The sequence below is a fragment of the Drosophila sechellia genome, chromosome 3R (assembly GCF_004382195.2).
Source record: "Drosophila sechellia strain sech25 chromosome 3R, ASM438219v1, whole genome shotgun sequence".
In the NCBI taxonomy this organism is placed as follows: Eukaryota; Metazoa; Arthropoda; class Insecta; order Diptera; family Drosophilidae; genus Drosophila; species Drosophila sechellia.
In genome coordinates, this window is record NC_045952.1 from 25,045,184 (window position 1) to 25,064,507 (window position 19,324).

The 19,324-nt window shown below is 40.6% G+C and overlaps 2 protein-coding genes across 31 annotated transcripts in view; one reads left to right on the forward strand and one right to left on the reverse strand.

Annotated features, from left to right (window-relative positions):
- LOC6617055 overlaps positions 1-17,566 on the reverse strand; it is a 56,412-nt gene extending 38,846 nt beyond the window's left edge. The window contains exons 1-2 of one of the 3 annotated variants that reach the window (XM_032720274.1): positions 17,509-17,566; positions 14,474-14,782 (exon numbers count right to left, since the gene is read on the reverse strand). In XM_032720274.1, the coding sequence (XP_032576165.1) occupies positions 14,474-14,585 (112 nt within the window). In that variant the 5' untranslated portion in view covers positions 14,586-14,782; positions 17,509-17,566. Of the gene's footprint in view, positions 1-14,473; positions 16,827-17,299 lie in introns of those variants that run through there. The other 2 variants (XM_032720273.1, XM_032720272.1) reach the window with 2 other exon arrangements.
- A 1,063-nt stretch (positions 17,567-18,629) lies between these two features.
- LOC6617056 (protein lap4) overlaps positions 18,630-19,324 on the forward strand; it is a 59,930-nt gene continuing 59,235 nt past the window's right edge. For 14 of the 28 annotated variants that reach the window (XR_004362061.1, XM_032721614.1, XM_032721623.1 and 11 more), the window contains exon 1: positions 18,630-18,883. The gene's annotated coding sequence lies outside the window, so the exon portion shown is untranslated. The remainder of the gene's footprint in view (positions 18,884-19,324) is intronic. The other 14 variants (XM_032721629.1, XM_032721631.1, XM_032721635.1 and 11 more) reach the window with 3 other exon arrangements.

Consider the following 19,324-nt stretch of genomic DNA (forward strand, 5'->3'; position numbering starts at 1 on the left):
ACTGCAAATTTATATCAAAGTGTTAATTATGCTAGTGGAGCGAAGCTTGGCCAGCATAGCCGAGCAGAGCAGATCTGAGCCAAGCCATTGGTCATTTAATTTACTGCCAGAAACAGATGCCTTCTATATATATCCGTCTATATCTTCTTGACTACCTGGCGCGCATGTGAGCGCATAAATTTTGCGCCGCATGTCAGTGAGGAGCAAAAAAAAAAAACAAATGCCTTTATGATTTGTCGCAAATTACTTTAGAAAAGTTCGGAACACCGGGGCTCACGTTCAACAAACAACAATAAATCATGGCAGTGGGAGCAAATGTTTGAAAGCCATTCTGCTCCACATATGAAAAAGTTTTTGCAGTTGACGCCACCTGTAACAGAATTTAATTAACAAATTGGATCTGCGTAAGGCAAATCTACATCAAATGCTTCATTAGGCACAGAAACATCTTGATTTCGTATGCCGCTCATTTTTTGGGTCGATTTGCTGGCAAAGTGGTTACAATATGTGTCATTGATTAATTGGCAGAACCTCATCGAATCACATTTAATCTCCCCACGTGCTGTAGGCCGCTAATCTTCGCGGTGAAAAAGTAAATTGCTTTTGGCCATTTTCGACGTTTGCTTTAAGCTTCTATTTGTTTACTTAATTTTTTTTTGCAAGCCTTTCACAGTGCCCGAAGCCGTTTTCAATGTCCAAAGAGATCAATATAATGGTCTATAATTATGTATAATGAAAAGGGGGATTGGGAATCACAAGAGCTTTTCGGCAGTTAGTAAACATGAGTAAGTTTCCAAACCAGTTTTGGGAGAACAAAACCAATTATTTTCACACCTAAATCTGGCTTTAATGTGATTTATGATGGTCTCATCGTATCGAACAACAGAGGAGACATTTGGTTCTTAAATATGTAAACTACCTGTAAATTAATTCCCTTAAATGCACTTCAGGGAAATACCCAGATAATCTTCTTATGTTTTTTCGCCCGAAACAATCGGAAAAATTGTAAAAAATAGAAGACAAGATTATGTTTGTATTATAAATATTCATATTAATATATTCATAGGTCAGTTTAAAGAATAGGTCAGTTTTTTGTAGTGCAGCTATTCAAACACAAAATCAAATCAGTCTTTTCGTTGTTTCTACACTCAACCTGAAGGAGAGACACGCTCAACCTGTTTGCCCCATAACTCATCTGAAGAGCACTCTTCACGGGAAATTATAAATTTTCCGCTACGAAATCCTGCCCTGAAGAGCCTCCAGCTCACCTGTGCCATCTTGGCCAACCAGGCCATCCGGGCCATCAGAACAAAACAAATAGCCTTGTCATTTACTCGCACGGCCACGTTGCTAGGACACATATTGAATGGAGGAGCGCATGGAGGAGCACTGGCTGGAGCCCTCTATCAAGTGTTTCTAGTTCCTATAACAGCCAAATTGAGTGGGCCCCGGCTACAGCGATCTTATCTGGCCAGCGATGACACGTGCTGTCCTGGCCTGGTCTGGTCTGGTCTGGACTGGACTGGTCAGCTCTGCGTATACGCAATGTGTCGCAAATGAAACGTTGCTAAGTGGGTTTCGTTATTAGATGACCGCAAATTCTATTAGTTCGCCCGGAGCGAAATTAATTAGGCTCGCAAATCAACAAGTGTGTTTGTGGCGGAAAGCCGTGATTTTGACTTTTCCCATCGTAAATGAAATATTCAACGGTGGTTGTTGTCCATATATTTTGTAGCTGTCGATTTCTTGAGCCGTACAATGCCGGCACAAAATAAAAACCAATTAATTATGACCAAATACAATGTAAACACAATGAATTGAAGCGAGTCGCAGGCCGCAGCGACAGTGCCACGAGAATCATTTCATAATGGCAGTCTGGGTAATTTACGTTACGTATACGCACTGTGTGACGGCACAAGAAAAAACTTTTAAGCAGAAGTTTCAGTCGAAAAATGCATTATGAAAGTATAAGAATTTAATCTTATCGCAAAACAACCGATAAATTCCTTTTGATAGTTTTAAAAATAATTATTTTTTTTTGAAGCCGAACCAAGTGATGATTATATTTTTTTCAAGTGCCATTGACTTCAGTTCCAGTTTCAGCTCCACTTATTATGTAAGCGAGCATTAAACTACTTGCATAAATCACTTGCCTGGCAACGGACACTGCCTTGGGGTCCTGGCGGTGATTAATTATTGGAAAAACTGCTACAAAGGACTCGTGAGTCTGCAGCCGAAATCTCCTCCAGCTCGCTCCATTCATATATCGCTGCTATCGCTGGTCGCCGATATGTATATGCAACAAATATGGAATGTTTTTCATTTCTCGCATAATTCAATTGATGTTGGCATTTCCATTTAAAAGCAAAAATAATAAAAAGAGAAAATAAAATTGAATCATAAACGCACTTTCCTTCTCGACACAAAGAGTCCCCCGCTGCGAATCATTGCACAGAGAGAAAAACATGACATTTTAAGTCTGAATAACTTGTAATTAAGTTTATTTGTGGATACTAATGTTGACCACAACAGCTGTAAAGTAAAACTAGCCTGTCTTATTGACTCATTTATTTTCTTTCCCAAGAACTAATCAAAAAACTAATCACCAATTTATAATTTTTTCTCTGCTGTGTTTATCACAACGCTTTACAGGCCCCCAAGGCCCGGATGTGTTGTTGTCAGTTCTCCCCGAGCGCAATATGACAATTAGTTACCAAAGCAACAACAGAAATACCTACAAATGACAGCAAAATACACAGGGGAGTGGGCAGGCTAACAGTTCTATGGGGTGGTCTATATATGGACGGCGTAGGTCCTGGATGCGGAGGACATGGACACACACACACCGCACAACATGGCCGCATGGCAGCCATTTTGGTGGCATCCGAGAACACTCAATGGCGGCAGCAGGAGCACGGAGTGAAAAGTCGCTTCGAAGTGAAACGATACATTTAGTTGATTTTTCACTGGGAGGCAGAGCAACGGCAAGCATTTAATTAGAAAATACGTATACGCCGCATGGTACGTGCTAGCAATCACGTGCTTGTCGCCTCCACGTTGCCACGACAGCACGGAATCCCTGTCAGCTAATTCATCAATTTTTTCTCATTTTTTTCGCAAATTTTGTTTTAATGATTTCTGCACCGCCTTCGTTCTGCGGGCAACAACAACGAAACGCCGTGCTCTGCATAATTAAGATAAGTTGCACAGTGCTCAAAAGTAATTAGCTGAGATATTTATTACAATTACCTGTCAGCGAGAACGAGTGCACTTGGAATTGCGTGTAAATGAACTTTGCCAAGTCAAGTCGTGCACTTGGCAAACTATGTTAATTCGTGTGATAGTTTGTCGTGGCTCCAAATGTCAAACGGTTGGCGGTACAGTGGGTCCCAAAGTTGGGGGCCTGATAAATGGCCTAGTCCAAAAAACTTTAAATAACTTGTTATGTGCCGACTTAAAACCATATTACCGCAAAGATAAACGTTCTCATTAAATATATCGCTTCGAAGAGTTGGAGAAACCCCCGAAAAATACATTTCGTGGCCGAAACCTCTTTATTTTCGGGCCATTAAGCGTGCTAGCCAAAGGGCAAAGGCAGGAAAAAAAAAATGTGGAAGAAAAAACCCCACACTAATTCGGGGAGAAACATTAAAAATATTTCCATAGACTTGTGAACTTTGTACTTGGCCAACTGCTGGTATCACAACCATTCTTAGGCAATTAAACTCACTGTGCCAGATTATTAGACAAGATCCAGCTAAGCGGATTAGCTGTAATGTTAATTAAAACTTTATCTCAAACCCCGCACTCTTTGCGAAACTAATTTGCAAACGAAGTTAATCACGTTCCTCGCATTGATATCCAATATAAGCCGCAATGATTTCTAAATACTCTTGCATATCGCACATTTATGCAAATTATCTGCGAGTGAGCTAATTGAGTATTAATTAAATAGCAGTTCTGTGCCTAATCCTCCATAATACATGTACACTGAGTAGGAGGATTATGCTTTGTCAAGTATCAATAGCCGGCAAATGAAATCAAATCAATTATGCCGGCTATGCGACTGTTCAACTGATGAAGCCCAGCAATCTTCGAGAAACTATTCGCACACACAAAGACTACGTGTGTATCCATAGTAATCTGGATGCCTTATAAGCCAGGCAGCAATTTGCATAAACAATTAATCATGCAAAGCGCGAAACGTGAGCAAAATTCGAAAAGAACAACAAACTAAATTTAGTTGTGCCACAGACTCGCTAGAAAGGAAGAACAACATCCACCATGTCGATGGGCTGACAAAGGGGAACTATGGCCCACGAGCTTGTCTGAAATTCATAGAAATTGCACCGCATATGATTCAATTTCGCCTTTCAGCCAGGCGACTTGCGCTGAGCCTGCTCAAAAACTGGCAGAAGGCAGCAGGCAGCAGGCTGCTAGCGGCAGCGCCAATAAACGTGGCCCAAAAGAATGCAGTCCGAAAACCAGTTTAGCGTACAGCCTGTGGACTACTCGATCTCCGGCGTGCAGAGCACTATACACCGAAAAATACACGATGGAAAAACAAACAAAAATACAGCAATAAAAAAAACACACAGAAGCGGTAGCAGCCCAAATACACCGGAAATAATTCACTATCTAAATCCTTGCTAACTGAATTTATACTTTTTGTACCTTTAAACACAAAAGTTATAAAAGTAGTATGCTAAAGCTGCAAGTTACATGCATATGTAACAAATCGAATTTATTGCCTTGTTCGATTGCATTTCTCATTGTGTAACACTAGCTACAACAACAAGTGAACCAAATTCTTTTTAACGAGCTTGCACGAACATTTGATCCCGCGGACCCAGAGCAGCAGGTAAGTGGGGTTTTGCCAAAAAGCGCACCAAACAAGAGCAAAAAGATTGAAAACCAAAAAAGCAAAAATAAAAAAAAGACGAAAAGAAGCAGCCAAAAAGCCGAAAGAAAAAAGCCAGTGCCAGCCATGGCCAAGATGTGTTAAACCCGAGCCAAGTTTTTGCCTGGCCTGTCCGTGTCCGTGTTCATATCTCGTGTCAATTTGCAAGCTGACTTCTTTTTTATTTATTCCTTGGCCATGCTCTCCATTTATTTAATGCCTTTTTAGTTGAGTTTTGGTTTTCGCCTCAACTTTTTGTTATTCGGCGCAATTTAATTGCAAGCGGGCACACCCTGGCCAACACACACCTCAACTCGAGCTCCTTGTCTCTGGTATATATTTTCGGCTTTTCGGTGGCTTCTTCTCGGTTGGCTAGGTTCCTAAAAAATGCCTGAGACACATGCAACGCCACTAGATGGCGAACGATAATGGCGATGGCTAAATATAATTATATATTTATGAAATTAAGCAAATTATGCTAAATGCATTTTATTATTTAGTTAACCGCACCACCGCCGAACAACGAAACATTTTCCGTCGGCCACTTCAATCCCATTTCATTCATGAGATTTCGGTCTTGGTTTTGGTTCTGGCTTCTCGGGAGTGGTTCTTCTATCTGGGGCTCTGCCACTCCGACCGGGGCCCCTGGAATCGGGACAAAGATTCCGCCGAGACGGCGGCAGACTGACGGACCATTTGGGATCGGCACTGGCCGCTGGTGTTGATTGGTAAGCGTGGAATACAAATTAATAAATTACACACGGAGCTCTTTCTTTTGTCTTCAAGCTTCTTGGCAATTTTTTTAATTTATGCTCTTAGTGTCATTGTTTTCCTTTTTTTTTTGGGCAAAAAGTCATTGATTCCGCAGAAGAAGAAATATGTGTACATGAGCAATATTATATACAAATCTACAAATGCTACAAATTAACTAAAATTGGAATTACAACAATAAAGAATTTTGTATTATCCTTGTTAACTTTTCATAATCAAATCTCTGCGAATTAACTCTTTAATTTTTCTTTATTAAACCAACATAATTATCTACACTAATTATGTGCCAACTCGAATATTCGAATACTCGAATATTCAGATTTATGAGCTTGTGTGAAGTTTCAAATCATATTAATCACCATCTGATTTTTTGCACGCAAAACATTCAATTATAATAAAATGCTTTAATCGAATAATGTGGAAAATTCCATTTTCCAGTTCAATGGAGCTTAATTTATTATGCATATATGTAATTAAATTTACTAAATGGTAAGGTAGATTTCTGAAAATTGAAAACACCGAAACACGTTCTGCATATTTAGCTTTCACATTTTTTGTAACACGCATGGTGCATATGCTCAAATTCACTTTGACATGAATATCTCTTGCCACGGATGAAAAAAGAAAAATACAACATATACATTATGTATCAATAAAAAAAATTGCCATTTAATGTGAGTAATCAAGTTGGCACATCCAAACATTTATTTTTGCCATTTCTTGCTATTTAACGATTTATGGCATAAATTCAGCAAGCCGCCCACACTTAAAACTTTACAGATTTGGCAACGAAATAAAAAGAAATGAACAACAAATTTGTGATGTAGGCATATTCACACAGAACAATCCGCAGAGATTAAGCTGAGAGCCAAAGTATCTTGTATCTTTTATTTTGTTGGGGGTGCGTTTTTTTTTTATCGCTATCGCCCAAAATGGGACACTCCATTTTCGTCAATTGATTCGCCTGTCTGGCTCTTTCAAATACGCATTAATTTCATTTATTGCAATCATCATTGTTGTTCCTGTTGTTGTCATGGCGAGAAAAGCCAACGCAAACACGAAACTTAGACGGAGAAATTTCCGAGGTGGGAGATGAGCTGCTGACCAGGAGAAGGAAAATCACTGGTGGATGGGGCATTCCTGGGCACTGATTCCGTTGATTACGCTGACCCACTTCGCCTGCCAAGGCTCCTTCTCTCTTTCCTTCCAGGCGGAACTCGTGTCCACCACCCCCACAAGCACCACCCCTCCTCCCCCTTTGTCACACAGGCAAATTCAATGAACTCGAAACTTGCTGATAATACTCGCAATAATAACAATAATAGTAGTAATAATGTTGTTTTCAAATGACAGCACAGACACGGGCGCAAAAAAAGGAACTAGATGAGGTGGTGGGAATGGCGTTGTCACTCAAAGTTGAACAAGAGTAGATAAATGGCATTGGCTAGTCCCAATTCTCCTACCTTCTATTCATCCTGACCATTTTACACTGAGCCAATAACCAATACGAAACTCACATTCTGTAGATACTTTTATAGCTTTTTTTTTTCTTTATGAAACTTTAAATTTGAAACGAGCTTGAAATTTAATCCTTTCAGTTTATGAAACATTAAATTCATAATTTCGTATGCACGAGCATTGAGTACGCCTAACAACAATAACAAACTACTTGAAAGTCGCGTTTATTTTTAATGGCATAAACAACAATACACATAGGCAACACACAACATACACACACACTGGCTGGCTCTTACAAATTGTTTTGTTTTCTTGGCCACACAGAGTGACTAGACAAAAAAAAAAAAAAAAAATTCGGACACCTCCGCCTCCCGAAATCGACTATGAAATCTGCTTTTATGCTCGAACTGGCTGAACACATTTCGTTCGAAATACCAAAATGCCGATACACCGACATACAGGTAAGTGTTCTCCGGTATCGCAGGTATTTCAGGGGATTTTCGGGGGGCACTCTGTACACCGTTGTATATATCGAAATGATCGGACAAAAAGTTCTTTGCCATTGGCAATTCGTTGTTTCGGTCTCAGTGTTTTTTTGTTGTAGTTGCAACAACGCGGCAAAAGCGTCAATTACCGCTTCTGTACACCTGTAGCCCCGCAAATACATACCTATTTGTGTACCTCCCTGTTGTTTGTCAATAATATGCGTCATTCTAATGCTAAGAAAAAAAGAATAAATAAATAACACGCAGAAAAAAAATCCGGCTTACACGTGGTACTACTTTTAATGGATTTTATTTGTACTTGCCACCGACGGTCGAAGTTGCCACCAAGTGCTGAAGGGAGGGGAGGCGGGTATGGTTCAAGTTGTAAGTGCTATTTCCATTGTTGTTCGCAAAGTGTTGTTGTTGTCGGTGGTACTATGCGTAGAGCAGTCAAACGGACAATGACAAACAATATTGTTTGAGGGCGAGGAGTAGAGAATTCCGATCCACGAATGAACCACACTCCAATTGGTCGGATATTCGGTAAATTGAAGAATGGCCCAAACAATTGGGCTGGTATAGCGTGCGAGCGGCTTATAAATCGAGTCAACTGGACATCGATCGAGTGATAGGCCAAACAAAATGGACGTATAATCAGTTAGGCTCTGTTTAATTTGTTGGTATTTTAGGTGAATCGATAGGAATTTAGTGCACTCAAAAACCCAAACCAGGTCCAGGGGCAACTTCGCAATATTCCAGATCAATTAAACTCGAAACCAGAAATTTCCCTTGCCAAAATACCAATATCAAACATTTTCCGATTTTACGGCACGCTTTTAGCCAACTTCCAAGCATTTCCAACTTTTATTTAATTCATTTTAACAACTCGAGCAGCATCTGCGCCACACGCCGGTTTTGGCCATAAACACTTGAACCTCTCGCTCATGAACACTAAACATATCTAATTGCCAAAGTATTAATATGACATTAAGGCTCTGGCCATTTGGGTCGCACACGCCTGCCAAAAGGCCAATAGGAAAGAAACAAAAATAAAAAGTAAAAACGCCACATCATCTAGGCCACGTTTGACTATGTTTAAAGTTTAGACCCAGTTTTAAGTTTTAAGGCGCGCTTCGGTACGCCGTTAAAGCATCTCATTTACCACCATTTATGGCCCTGGTCCACGCCCACTCCACCAATCCACTTTGCTGGCGAAAACTTCAAGGCACGCCCCCCAAATGGGGAAAAGTTTTCTAATGCGGCGCCACGGCTACGCAAATTCATGCCAACTAACTTCTAATAATAATTTTAATTGCCAAACGGCAAACGGCAGCATTCTGGCCGTAATGGCGGAGTGGGCCAGGAGTCGCCTTCCTTTCCCTTTTTTTAATATTATATATTTTTTCTCTCCCTCTCTCTCTCTCTTTATATTTTATATAAACATTTCGAAGAAGTTGACGCATAGCACATGCTGCAGATGGGGGAGAGCAGAAATAAAAATTTGAAATATCATGCTGACTAAGGGGGATACTTTCCTCCGTACCCATTTTATTCCAATTTTATATTTTTTTCCATTTATTTTCTTTCAACTTTCTATGAAATTCGCAGTTTGGCCGGGGTACCCAGAACCAGAGAAAAAGCCTTAATATGCTTATGTGCCGAGCAAGCGAAAAAGTACCAAGAGCAGAAATCACACATAAAATGCGTGTGTTCCCGTATTAAAGTCAAGTTTACTCCATGACTTCTCTCACCTGTAATGAATGAAACTCAATTTGTTCGTATTAAATGGCCACCTTTAAGACGTCTGCTCGTCTGGTGTGCCAGAAAAGCGTTTTCTAAACAACTTAATTTCCACAATGTCAACACGATGAAGTAGTAAACAAAAAAAAACTTTCGTCATCGTCGTCTAGACGATTTTATTAAGAAACACATTGTTATGACCATATTTCTTAGTTTGTCATTTGGGAGTTGAAAACGTGGAGACTTAATCTATGATGATTTGAAAACAATACAAGTGTAAACAGGCTGAATAAATAAGGAAGCAAGCCAGGTATCTAAATTTAAAGTAGAAAAGACAAATATTATGGCTATCTAAAATTAAACTGCACACATGGAATTACTGCTAAATATAATGGAGTTAGAATATTTAAGTAACTTTTTAATTTTAATCAGATTTCTTTAAGTTTCCCTGCTTTTCATTACGCATTTTCACACCTTTAACAGCGGAATTTTGCCCTCATTAGTATTCGGATAAAATGAAGGAGCTCGTCCACTCCAACTTTCTAATTGAACTAATAGAATTCGTTATATTTTTTATACGCCATCGCACGCGTCAAAAGATAAGAGTCGCTGCGAATCCGGAGGGGGATGTTTTCCTTATAATTGTCAGCGGAGGTGCAAAAGGAAGAAGGAAAATATATGCTTTGCTCGCGACCCTCCTCCTTTCCATTAGAGGATTATGAAATTTATAAAATATTTTCCCAAAGATTTTTCTCGCCACGAAAAGGCAAAAAAAATCTTTGCTCTCCTGCCAAGTGCTAACTGCCGCCGGGGGAAAGGTCCGCGATGTACTTAACTGATTTCCGAGAATTTTCACACAAACACAGCTGCACAGGAGGGTGTCCTTGTATGTGTGTGTCGGTGTGGAGCAATCAGTTTAAAGCTGTCAGGGCAGCGGCAAGGATTTTCAATGAGGCTATAAACCGGAAACTGCTGCGAGTAATGCGACGCAGGATCCTCCCGGCAGAATCATCATCATGTGGCTATTGCCAATGCTCGTGCGAGGATACTTTAATCAGAGCGAATGCGCTCGAAAACACACACTTACGTGGGTACATCGAAAAAAAGATAGTTTCGAACATCCGTAGGGGAAAGCGCGGCGACAAGTTATAAAAGTCGTTATATGAAAGCCAATATCAACTCAGAGTGCTTCCAGATGGGCATAATGCATAACAATATAGGTCACATGCAAGGTTAATTTCTTAGGTAGATATCTTCAACTCAAGGTATCTACAGAAAAACGTTGCTAGAAAGGCAAATTGCTCAACTATTGTAACTAAAAGTTAGTTACATCCGTGTATCACACTAATAACATTCATTGTGAACATTATATATAAATCAAACATAATATAAATCATACTCGTATCTTTTCCTTTTTTGTGGAATTTATTTGGCATTACTACGCTTTTCTGGTAGTGTAGGACTTTGTGCTTGTTTTGGTGCCGCTTTTCGGGGCTTAAAAGGCGGAGCTGGAGTGGAAGTCTGCTAGTTTTGTTCCCCGAACTCCCCTATGCTCCTCACGTATGCCCCCTTGCGCAACGAATGTAAACCGGCGCCTGGAGCATTTTAGGCTCATCGTCGTCGTAGTCATCCGCATCCGCATCCGCATCCTCATCCCCATCCTCACCGCCCATCCCCAAACGCCCATCATGGCCATAGTGGGGCACTCATCCAGTCAAGAGCGGGGAAATGGCTTGCAGTTGTGGTCTGGATGAGCCGATTTTCTGTTTTCTATTGCGGGCCGGCAAAACGTTGACTCCTCAAGTTGTTATTTCAACTGTTTTTGCAGAAGCCCCCACTTCTCCACCGAGGGTGTTGTTATTGCCATTTGTTGTAACGCTGCTTGAGATGTCAAATAGCTGAGCGGTCTTGCAACAGCAGAAGCAACAACAACAATAGCAATAACAACAACAACGCAGCAGGAAGCACTTGAAAATTGAAATCAAGCATTGGGGCGCCACTTTCTCAGTCGCTGTCGACGCCAACTGCGAAGCTAACGCAACTAAAAGAAAAACAAAAAAAAAGAAACAACAACAATAACATCTCTGCAGAGGGAACAAAGGTCCTCGCCTTCCTATTTGCATATGAATATGGAGCACTTGGAGGCAGCTTTTGGGTTGTTGCTTCCCAGCCAGCAACAAGAATAACATCACCATCAGCTGCAACAACCACAAGCGATTTGCTGTTTGGCATATGAATAAACCAGCAACAACAACAACAACAAAGAGCCGCAACGAAAACTTATTGCTGATGCTGTTCTTATAGATACCCTACAACTAAAAAGGAGCCACTGTCCTTCGTGAAGTAACACGGCTTACGTAAAGAAATAAGCTAGAAAAGATTCTTTTGAATTTTCCAGTTAACTTAAATCACTTTTTAGTATTTTTTACAATATTTTAGAATAGCTTTCAGATTAATAAGCCAAATAATGGATACGAAATGGTTTTAAGAACTATTTATTTTTAAGCGTATAGAGTGTGTAAGCCTTCGATTTTTCTATGCATAGACCCTCACCATCTCGTCTTGGTTGTTGATGCTCGGGATATTGTGGGTTGCCCCCATAGCTTATGTGGTGTGCCTGCAGTGTATTGCCGGCGGCAACAATAACGTTCAACGCTTGTTGCTTTTGTTGCTGTTGGTGTAGCTGGCTGCGAGCGGTGGGCGCTAGATGGCGCCACACGCCGGCGAAAATTGAATAAGAGGCTCGAGTTGAAGGCAATTGCCGAAGTAGGCAGGCAAGCGGAAAGCAGGAAGCTATACCAATAACAAACACACACACGCCGAAGTTGAAGGAAGGGTTTCCCACACACACACACGCGAAGTTTATGCGAAGATATACGCATAAAATATTTCAGGAATAATGGTGGAAATAGCATTTTTACTATGTAATTAGCTAGAAGAATATATTTGATAGTTTCATGTGGTAGTATAAGCCAAGATTTAATGTTACATTTGCTCTTTTGGCCATATAAGAGCGAATAATAAATGTGACATAGCTTCCACTTCGTCCTGGCTGTTTTGCAAATTGAAAACTTTATGAAATCCCCCGCATGAACGTGGCCACCACACAAACACACACCCACACACTGGCACGTAACAAGGAAAAGTTATGTAGTGTTCTGCGCCATGTTCCTTTGGATACCTTCCTCCATAGGTTTTCCTTTCCTTTCTTTGCTGTTTTTTATTTTTCCCCCGTTTTTGCTTGTTTTGGGTTACTTTGAATTTAATGGAAAATTTATTGACGACATGCCGCTTAGTCGTTTGACTTGGACTTTTGCCTTTGCCTTCGAGGCAGAGCCACCCGCCCACAATTTCGCCATTTCCTGGCCCCCAAAACCCCTCCACTCCACGATCCTGGCTGCTCCGTCATGTGTGCAAAGTTTTCGCATTCGGTTTGCTTTGGTCGGGATTCATGAACTTGCCCATGCCCTGCACTCTGGCTGATTCTTCCAAGCAATTGGGGATAAATAGTTGATGATTGTGTGTGGTCGGTGGGTGGGCTACTCGGAAGTGGGAGGTTGGCAAGGAGACAGGGCTGAAATCGGAAAAATCCGGCGGTACTGATGAATGAGGGATGACCGCTTGATGTGTCTCGGATTGATTGATTGTCCCTTGCAATCCAATATGTTGCAGGACACTTTTTCAATCGATTCATGCGGGTGGCTCGGGAATTACAGTAATAGCTCGCCATTCGCAAGGATATTGCCAAGACTGAGCCTTTTTTTTTTTTTTTCAAACCGCCTGACAATTTTTCTCAATATAAATTCGATAACGGGAACGAATTTGTATATACTTAAAAGTACACTTAATCTGTCCTGTCTAATGAATTTAATTGATATAAATGGTGGCATTGCTGCTTTCGATATTGAGTAAAAGCAAAAATCACTTTAAAGAAATTTAAATACCTGACAAAAGATGGCTGTAAACTTTGTTGATGGCCGAAGTCGGCACACATGACTCGGTTCGGGCAACATCAAACGAAAAACTTGAATTTTTCTATTTGAATTTGTGGCTCTTTGAAATGCCTACATTAAAAACGTGGGAATGCTGCAGATGACTGACGCTTGGGGGTGGCTACAAAACAGCCTACAGAAACAGAAGCACAGGTGCCTCCAGAACTTGTCATCTAATTGGCCGGCTTGAATCACAAACCTCCGACCGAAAGATAGACGTCATGCCTTTGACTTGTTCACTTACAATAAATTAGAATTACAACCTCGCTTAGCCAAATCAACTACGCAATAACCTCGCAATAGCCGGCGTACATGCAAAGGGGACTATTCCGAAATCCTGGGGGTAAACGCGCGGGTGTAAGCCCCCAAAAGCAACCCCCAAAAGGCGCAGGGGCAGATGCCGAATATAAAACATTCACAAAAGCAGCGGCAAGGGGTAGTTATCCAGCCTGACGCCACAATCCTCAGCGGAATCGTGCCGCGGAAGACCGAAAAACTTTTCTCGCGTGTTTTACCAACTTTAATATTTCATGTTGCTGATTTTCTTTATGGGATTTGGCCGTGGAAATCCCGGGGACAAACACCCGAACCAAGGAGCGCACACCTCACCAATCCCAACCCCTTCAAACTCAACAAGTTTTTTTTCTCCACGCTCCACGCTGAGAGACTTGAAAGACCTTTCGAGTGGAATGCGGACACGCCTGCCATGTTACGCCATTAGTTTATGATTATTGCCTGGAGTTTTGTGGGTCCCCAACGGCGTTCCAACTGGCACTTTGAATCAGTGTTGTCAACTATTTTAAAACTAAATTTAGCCAAATTTGCGAAGTTCAAAAACTAGCAGCACTTTGGTAGATTGCTTTAAGAGTACTGAAAAAACATATTCAATCTTTATATTAAATAATTTTAAACTGAGAATCTATTTAGTTCACTATTTTACCTAATAATAACAGTACCTTAGTTTGATATATGCCCATAAGGATTAGTATTGCATTAAAACGTAAGCGCTTATGTTTTTACTATACTTTATCTGCTAAGAACACTCCAATTTGGGGGGAATAACTGACAAATTGGCATCACAACTGCGAATTTGGAGTGTGAAATATGGCAGAGGTAACCGCACTCACCTGTTGTCGACTCCTTGGTTAGTGTCAGTCGTCCATTGTGGTCGGTTAGCAGCAGCAGTAGGATCTCAATCAATTGAATCACAAAGAGGCGACGATTGTAAAACCAACACATTGCAATCCGACTTTTTTGTTGTCACCGCTTTCCGGCTGGGGCTCCTTTTTCAGGCCCAACCGCGATTGTAATTATAACTATATAGCTTTTTTTTATCTTTACGCGATTATTGGAACGTTGGCGAACTCTTCACGCTCTTCCAGTCAATACGATTAGCAAGAGCATTTTCTCATTTCTCCGCTCAACGCGATGTTTGGCTTGGGAAATAAATGAAAATCGGGGGCGAAATAAAATCACCGAATTTTATTCACTAATCTAATGCACACAACCATGCACACACATACACGCCCACGCACACAAAAGTATGCTAATACATTTGGGTACAGGCATAAATATTTTACGCGTGCAACAGTGCGTATACTCAATTTGTTAAATAGTCCGCACAAACATGCCGCCAACACGATGGCCCGGCGCCAATGTCATCAGTTTGTCAACGCTCAAATCGGGAAATTGATGAGGTGCTGGGGCATTAACCCGTGGCTTGGGGGTGGAAAACAATCCCAGGGGACAGTGAAAATACAAACCAAGATTGGAAAGAGCCATATTCAAAATTAACAAATTTTCAGCTTTTATCTTTTCATTTCTAGTTTATCTTTTGTTTGCGCCCGTTTTTGTTATCAAATTAAAAGAAGCTCTGTATGAGAAACTAAAAGTTTCAAGTTATTATTAATATTACTGATTTACTTGATTACGCTCTTCAAGCCATAAAGTTTTGAGAACGTTTTTCCAAAAGCCAACCGAAGTTTTTTCCCCTTGGTTTCTGTTGTTTTACGAACTGCAATTATATCCGTTCTAAACTTTATTTTGTTCGCCTATCTAGTTAGATATTATATTCGGTTATTATATAAGTTCCTTGAAATAAGTATAGAATTGCCTTGAAAATGACGATTTTAACATAGATATTTCAGTTAGCATAATAATTTCAGCAATAACAAAGGTATCTATTATCCTGCGTTTTTTCCCCTTTTATCCTTTTTTTTACTTCCTCTGACATCCTTTTATCGGCCCTAAATTTGTACTGGCTTTTTGTGTGTGCTCGGATTTGAGCTGCGATAAATTCGCAGATTCTACGGCTCAGATTCTTCATCTGCCATTACGCACGCATCTCCATAATAATGATAGTAGTCATAATAATAATAATAATGATGATGATGGCGGTGATGATGCCACATAAAAGGCGGCGGAGCCCATTTCAATTTCAATTCGAGAAAAGGCGCGTGTATCTGCAAGATACATTTCTATCTCGAGAGCGCAAATTTGCGCGGCAAACCAAAGCTCGCAAAAAGCAAAAAATCGCATATATGAATGCTAAAATATATTTCGGCGTCGTTGGCTTTACTATTATATTGTTGCTGCCTTTGCTATTCGAACTATGAAAGGCTTTGCAAAAAGTAACGCACATCGCAGACAAACTTTTATTCGTATGACAATTGAAAAAAAGGAATTCGATAAATCAAAAGAAAAATGAAAAAAACGCTTGTGCGAATTTGAGCTACGGTTTTTTGTTTTGAATACACAGAAAGTAATTGGATTGTGTTTACATTTGTAATACCATTTAGAATTCAAGTCGAGTTGTACTCTAAATTCGTTTGTTTTATTAACCAAGCAAGCAAATTAATCAAGTAATATAAAATAAAGATTTAGTGAATACTAGCTTATTTTTTCTGTGCATTGTGGCGTTCATTTGTTTACAGCCCTGCGATATAAAACTTTGGCTCGTTAACAACTTTTTCGAAATATATTGTATAATATTCGGCTTTGGTTTAAGATAAAACCCAAAACTGGGAGATGAGCAAAAAGTCGGCTGAGCAAAGGAAATCACATTGGGGTAGTTGTTGTTATATAAAACAAATTGTATGCGAATTTTTGCACAAAAACACACAGATACACGGCACACACACACTCTCAGACACAGAGCCGCAAAATCCGGCGCTCAGGAAAACAGAGAGCGAAAGAGCAGATGAAGAGGACGTTGAGGAGGAGGATGAGGAAACAAACGAATTTCAGCAACGACGCAAATTTCGATTTCCTCGAAATTTCTACCTTCTATTATGCTCGTTCCTCTCCCGACTGCTGCTTCTTCTTGCGCTTCTTGTTTGGGCATCATATACTTTTTTGTTTGCAAAAATAAAAAAGAAGAAGAAAACAGAGAAGAAGAAGCAACAGCAGCGGCGGCAGCAGCAGCGCAGCTTACTAAGCTTTTGCGATGCCGCCGGTTTGCTCCTTGTTTTCTGTTTTTGCTACGTTCTTGCTGCTTTGCCTTTGCTTTTTTGGGTATTTTGCCTTTGGGTTTTTTGCTTTTTTGCGTTTTTGCCTTTTGCGTGAACAAGAAGCAGCAGCAACTACTGTACTTGGAGTTTTTCCTATGCTACATACACTCGTATATCCTTTTTGCCGCTTTGTTTGTTTGGAATTTCTCAATTTTCAAATACTGATGCCACCCACACACACACAAACGCACACGCACTCCCACTCGCACACATACACGCACTTTACGTTTTTTTGTGCTTTGCTGCGCCTCCAGTTTCTTGTTATTTCGCCCTTTGTCGTATTATGTCATAATTTATTTGTCGTCCAGGACTAAACAATGCCGGAATTTTGCACAATTGATAAAGCCAATGAATCACATTTCGTTTTCATTAGCCCCCACTCGTGCTGTCTCGCTCTTTCTGGCTGCACCGGCTCCTCTCTTTTACTTTTTACTTTTCTGCTACCTTTGTTGTCTTTTTTACATTTCCGCTTTACGTTTGTGTTTCGCTCGCACTCACGCACTCAAACGCACGCAAACACAGGCGCACACATAGCCGCAATTACTGTTGTTGCCCAGCTTGTTTAACTTTTGTTTGTTGTTTGAAATACACACACAAACGCACGCATCGTCGGCGAAAATATCGCCAATTTACAAGCGCCGGCAAAAATTTACTCGAGAAATCCGACCGCAAGAGCGACGCAGCAAACACGTCCAAACTGTTCGCCGAGCTTTGGCGCACTGCTTAACTTATGCTTATGAATGGAACGGCGACGACAAGCAGCCCGTTCGGCGAAAGAACGAGAAAGCGATAGCTATACTCCCCCAATTTCTCTTTCTCTTCGGCGCTATGTTAACCGATTCGCGAAAGGCGCCGATTTGAATGCATACGGCGATCAGATGGAAAATTCGATTATGTTTTAAAACGGAAAAGTTAAAAAACAACTATCTTCTACATTAAGATTGCACTTCAAAAATCGAACTCCACAGCTTTAATCATTTAGGCTTCACTTAAACGTAGCATCAAAAATAATACTAAAACATCTAACAATTACATTTCCTCAAAATCGTTTTTAACATCAAATAGACATCAAAAAATATAGAATAAACATTCCTATTAAAAAACTCTAGAATAATTCCACCTTTTGTTAACATCAAGATAAAAAGATACAAATACAGTTGGGGTTAAATCAGTTAACATTGCTTAACATTAAGCGGTTATAAGAGAGCTGCAACTTAAGAGCATGTGTACACTCTTTTTTCGTGTTCAATTTAAGCTTTGAAGAGAGCCGGCAACTTTTGTTTTTGTTTGCGACGCCAAAATTTCAATGTCGACCTCGCAGTTGGCAGCGAAAGCTTATCAAGCAGCGAAAAACAAACAAAAAGGAATGCGAATAAAGAAAAAAGAAGCACAAAATAAATGCAGTTTGTTGAATTTAGTACTAAGATTTAAATATATTACAGACAAACGTAACTTTTATTTTGCATTAAAAACATATAATATATAATATAAACTTTTTTTTAAAGTAATTAATTCATATATTCGGTTTCTTCTAATTCTTAATTCAAATAATAAAGTTAAACTTAATCTAAACAACGAAGGCGCCAACCAAAAAACGGAAATAGATTCGGCAAATAAGTCGAATGGTTGTTGTCTTTGCTAAATGTGAGTTGTGCAGTTGCTAGGAGTGTGACCAGATGGATTCAGAAAATTTCGCCAAAGTATGAACGTATGCGAAGATACCTCGTCGCTGGTAGAGGAGTGTCACCTTTTTCGTGGTTTTTCCACAGCGTCACACTGCAAAGAGTTGTTGTTGCGCGCGGGCGGACGACGAGAAAAAATTGGAAACGCGGATGAAAACAACGGTTGATTTTCACCCAACGCTCGTGATTTTCGACCGCTTTTGAGTGTGGAAGCGAAAAAAACCGCCTGTTTTTTAACTGCATGCGTGCGTGCTAGTGTGTGTGTGTGCGCGCGTGTACGTGTTCGTAATTTAGACGCGCTGCTCGCCGCGATTTCTGTTGTTCTGTGGGCTCCTGTGTAACTACAGTAAATACTCGTGCGAATAACGCGTCAAAGCGTGCGAAAAACGCAAGGAGAACGCCATATAGCGCCCTCTCTTTCACTTTTTCGCTGATTCCTCGCCGCCTTAGACTAGCATTTTGTTGTTGCGCAGCCTGCGCGTATGTGTGTTCGTGCGTCACTGTGTGTGTGTGTGCTTGTCCTGCGTGCCCGTGTGTGTGTAAATTCCAAAACATACGCCGCTGCACAGTGGCACAAAAACGAGAGAAACGTAACGTAACGAAATAGCTATTTGGATTCCCGGCTTTCGGGTTTTCCCTGTGTGCGTGTGTCCGTTTGGGTGTGTCGCATTAATGCTAATTTTCCGCTCAAGTTTTTCACTATTCCGCCATTCCACGCAGCTTCGCTGTGGAGAGGAAGCAACAAATGCGATGCGTTGCGTTGCGTTTCTTGTTTCGTTTAACTACG